This window comes from Colobus angolensis, unplaced genomic scaffold (genome assembly GCF_000951035.1).
Source record: "Colobus angolensis palliatus isolate OR3802 unplaced genomic scaffold, Cang.pa_1.0 Scaffold40, whole genome shotgun sequence".
In the NCBI taxonomy this organism is placed as follows: Eukaryota; Metazoa; Chordata; class Mammalia; order Primates; family Cercopithecidae; genus Colobus; species Colobus angolensis.
The window spans coordinates 9,620,786-9,625,494 of NW_012117377.1; the positions used below are offsets into that span (position 1 = coordinate 9,620,786).

General features: G+C 42.2%; 1 protein-coding gene across 6 annotated transcripts in view; it reads left to right on the forward strand.

Annotated features, from left to right (window-relative positions):
* The window catches only part of GCSAML (germinal center-associated, signaling and motility-like), a 52,885-nt gene that overhangs the window by 22,738 nt on the left and 25,438 nt on the right, over positions 1-4,709 (forward strand). For 3 of the 6 annotated variants that reach the window (XM_011955755.1, XM_011955754.1, XM_011955751.1), the window contains one exon: positions 1,212-1,387. The exons of 2 other annotated variants lie outside the window; for them this stretch is intronic. In XM_011955755.1, coding sequence (XP_011811145.1) covers positions 1,359-1,387 — 29 coding nt within the window. In that variant the 5' untranslated portion in view covers positions 1,212-1,358. Of the gene's footprint in view, positions 1-1,211; positions 1,388-4,709 lie in introns of those variants that run through there. One more of the 6 variants, XM_011955752.1, reaches the window with a different exon arrangement.

Consider the following 4,709-nt stretch of genomic DNA (forward strand, 5'->3'; position numbering starts at 1 on the left):
TGATTTGCTTACATGAGAAAGTTTGGGAAGCAGCACTTTGGTACATAGGTTGTCAAATACGAATTAGATAAATCATAAATCTGAAATGGGGTGTGTGACATTCCTGCTTGTAATATATTTTTCTCATGTTTATGATTGATAAATAAATAATACAAAACTTATAAATAATTATAAAGCACTCCAGACCCCTGAGTTCTGCTGCTGGTTAACACTCAATTAAATTTCCTCAGTCCTGATTTCCTCATTGGGATAAAAAAAGAGTTGGAATAGGTGAGCATATAGTTTCTGATTTCAGCAAATAGATTTTATACTGAAGCTGAAGAAAATCAACCACCTGTGGTGTAAATCCTTCGGCAGGAGACATCATGAATAAGCGATTTCAGTCTCCTGACAGCCACGGCTCAGAGTCAGCTGTTAGCTAATCTCCTGCCGCTGATATTGTGGCCTTGAAATTATCACTAGAACCAGCTTGTGCTTTGTGGCTCTGGTGGGCAGCGTAGGGGAGGAAGTGGGGGACCAGATGCTGGCAACAGGTCTTCCAGGCCCTGCATTTTCCCCATTGTCATGTTAGTCTTTGAGTTGACAACCAGAACAACGGCTTCTTAACCTACCCCAAATAATTTTGATAACCTTCTATTCTCATCCTTTTTTTCCCCTTTTTCTTTCCTATCTTGTCTTTGGAAGTATCAGACCTCTGAGGAAAGGCTATTGACATTTGATCTGATTATCATTGCCGGAGCCACAAAGAGAAATTTTATTTCTAATGTTGTTTTTTTTTGTTTTCCCCAAGAAGAGGCTTTCTGTTTGTATGTTTGGAAGAGGACAACATATTTGGAACCTTGAGATCTCAGATCTCCATAATGAACAGTTTGCCTAAGAAATCATGAATCCAGATTAATCATTTCTATTCCAACAAAAATGCAACTCTCTTATTGCCATTCTTGTGTAATCTTATTATGCTCATTTCAGAGGAACAGGGAAGTCCTTACCTTGTTTCGTCTTGCGATACCAGAATTTCCTTGAAAGCAAAGTGAACCTGGATAGATTCACTCTCATGTTTCAGCCTGATTTTTTCCCACTGTATGTCCACATGTGTGTGTATGAGTGTGTGTGTGTGTGTGTGTGCATGCAGGCAGTCACACACACGCACACTCACACTTTCCTTTCCGCCTCCCCTTTCGAGGTCTTCCTGCCTTCTCTATCATGTGCAGGCCTCTGGCAGCTCGTGGTTGGCAGGAGCACGAACCCGTGGTCAGATGCAACCTCCTGCTTCATGCATTTTCCTCTTGGTGCTTTGGTCAGAACTTCCCTAAGTGGAGTGAAACTCAGGAGCTGAGAAACCGAGTCACTGTGAAAAGATGGGAAATTATCTCCTGCGAAAACTCAGGTGAGTCTTGACTCTTGGTGCTGCCTTTCTTGGGGGAAAGAGAACAAAGATAAGGAGGCTGGACATACGCGTTTGCAATGGTGAGGTACACTGTGCCTCTAGAAGGCTGAGCCTGAAGACAGCATCCTCTAGGAGCACACAGTGACGCCCTGTTGACTCCTTCTCTTACCTTACTCTGGAACCATGATAGGTTGCCAGATGTAGAAAACAAAAATACTGGATGCTAAGTCATACTCAAATTCCAGAAAATCATTTTTTTTTTAGTATGAATGTGCCTCATATAATATTTTGGGCATTATAACATGGGTTGTACTTTATTAAAAAGTTATTCATTGTTTATCTGAAATTCAAATTTAGCAGTGCATCTTGTAATTCATCTGGCAACCCTACACAATTGTCACTTGAATTTTTCTGCTCCTCTTTTTCTTCATGAGGGTGTAGAGCTTAACTTTCCATCCATCAGCTTTGTGGGTTGGTATGAGAATGAACAGTCAGGTCCTTGCAAATTATGGATGCAGGATATGCATTTGAATGCTTCTGACTTTAGTCACACCTTTTTTGGTAATGTTTAGCCTTACACTCTTCCAATAGTTCATAATTTATAGAACGTATACAGATGACAGGCATTATTGTTCTTACATCTTTCTTAATCTTAAATGATGGGCTCTACAGCATCCCACTCCTCTGTCCACTCTCCCAGTCCCCTTCCAGACAGTCTTGCGTATGATGTGACTACATTGATAGACCCGAGGCAAAACTCTCATCATATCACTCCTGTGCTCCAGTGGGAACGTAGAAACATGACTGGACAAAAAGGATATGACCTAACACTAAGAGACTGAGTGGGAAACCCAGCAAGGCCTGTCTGTCTAGATTCTTCTTGACCTCTCTGTGCAGGTTCCTTACTTATGCGTATGGGGCAGAACACTCTCTGGAATGGTGGCTTATGACCTGTGGTCAAACAAAATAGGTCAGAGAAGCTGTCTTTATGAGGTAGCAGATTGTCTTCCCCACACCTGATGGTTCATGCCGTCTCCTTTCACCAGGTTAAATAGCTCAGCTGTCCCTTGACTTCTTCATTTAGTCTTTCAGTAAATCCCTATTTCTTAAAGAGTTTAAGGGTGGCCGGGCGCAGTGGCTCACGCCTGTAATCCCAGCACTTTGGGAGGCTGAGGTGGATGGATCAGGAGGTCAGGAGATCGAGACCATCCTGGCTAACACGGTGAAACCCCGTCTCTACTAAAAATATGAAAAATTAGCTGGGCGTGGTGGCGGGTGCCTGTAGTCCCAGCTACTCGGGAGGCTGAGGCAAGAGAATGGCGTGAACCTGGAAGGCAGAGCTTGCAGTGAGCTGAGATGGCGCCACTGCACTCCAACCTGGGCGACAGAGCGAGACAGTCTCAAAAAAAAGAAAAAAAAAAAAGCTTAATGGTTCATGGATGGAGAGGGCCCATCAAAGTTCAGGATGAACATGAGTCTGGGCAGTAGATGGAGGAAAAATGACACAATTGTGCTGAGAGGTAAATTCAATTATTTACCCTAAAGAAAAAATACTTCCCTTCTTTTAAAGTTAACCAATATTTATGGAAAGCCTAGGTAAGACAATGGTCTTGGTCGCAAGAAAAAATTAAACATGAAAGGAAAATGGATATGGAGGCAAATTTTAAAAATGGATAGGCCCCTTCAAAGAACATCGTACTTAATGACTCTGACTCAGCTTTAAAAAAACAGGCATTACATGGCTCAGATAATTAAAACTGAGAGAGAATTAAAACTTGTCATGGTTGCCTTTGCTATAAAATCATGAATGTAACATGTAATTTATGATGTCAAGTCATCCGTCATTTCCATTACACCACAATGTCTTCTTTTTAAGATAAGGCAGTTGCTAATGTGTTCTAGGTAGAAGCACAAGCAGTGCACTATAGAAATAAAAGGAAGGGAAGGAATGGAATTCTGATTTGGGATAGCAGGAAGGAAGGACATGTTTGAGGAATTGCCATTTGGAATGTGCTGTAAATGTTAGGCAGACTTACAAAGCAGGAAAAGATGGTCCAAGCTGAAGGGACAACCTGTGAAAATGTATGAGTTTCAAGTACACGGTATTACTGTCAATAATTGGAGCATATTGTTCAGAGATGACTCCAGTAGCAGAAGAAGTTGAGAATGAAGTTGGGGGTCTGATAATGAAGCACCTTCAAAGGCACATAGAAAGTGGTAAAGCAGTGAACATTTATAAGCTGGAGAAAAACGCAGTGTGGCATGTATTTTAGGAAGAAATGTCTATGCTCAGTGAGTATCGAGGAATGACACAGAGAAATAGACAACAAGCTCTTAAAATATACCAAAGAAGATGTAGGGGCAAAAGGAAAACTTCCCCTTTGTTCCCTGAAGGTTCTCGGAAATCAGTTGAGAAAAGGCAGATTAATAGGACAAAAGCCATACAAATTTATTGATCATCATTTTATGGGACACGGGAACCTCAGAATGAAGACGCAAAGATGCAAAGGAAACTGTCCATTTCTATGCTTAGGTTCAACAAATTTTGGCTAGCCATGTAGAAATATGATTGGACAAAAAGGATATGACCTAATGCTAATAGAGTGGAAAATCCCAGCAAGTCTTGTTCTGTCTGTTTAGATTCTTCTTGACCTCTCTGTGCGGGTTCCTTACTTATGCGTATGGGGCAGAACACTCTGGAATGGCGGCTTATGACCTACAGTCAAACAAAGTAGGTCAGATAATGTCTTTATGGCCGGTTCTTACACAGAAAGAGGGAAAGTTAGAGTCATCTGACTAATTTTATGGCTGGCTTTGGGGAAAAGAGGTTCTGGTTTCTATCAATCACCTTGGGGAAGAGGGATTCTAATTTCCATGGCTAGCCCTGGGTAGGAAAGAGCTGCCACAGAGAGGAGGGCAGGAGAAAGAGAGCTGCTTCTGAGGCTTTTATTTTGGAGTATCATTTTCTGAGCCCCAACAAAGAGATGGTAAAGAGCTGAAATTCATTAGGAACAACCAACACGAAGAGGAAATTCAGTGAAAGTAAATGCATCCCCAAGGAGTCACGTTGGTGTGTGTCAGTCATTTGGATCACAGATGTGGTGTGAGAGAAGGCTGGAGAATGGCCTCTAGAACACGGATGCAGAGAGGCTCCTGTTGCCCTGACCCTGCTTGTCAGAGGCCTGTTACCTTGGGTAACACCTAATTTGCAGCCTGATAATTGACTGCAGATGAGTCTGGGGAAGGTAGCTGCTGCTTTCTAGCCTCTAACTAGCAAGAGGGTGAAATAAATGTTGACATCGCCCATGGGCAGTGTCCATCA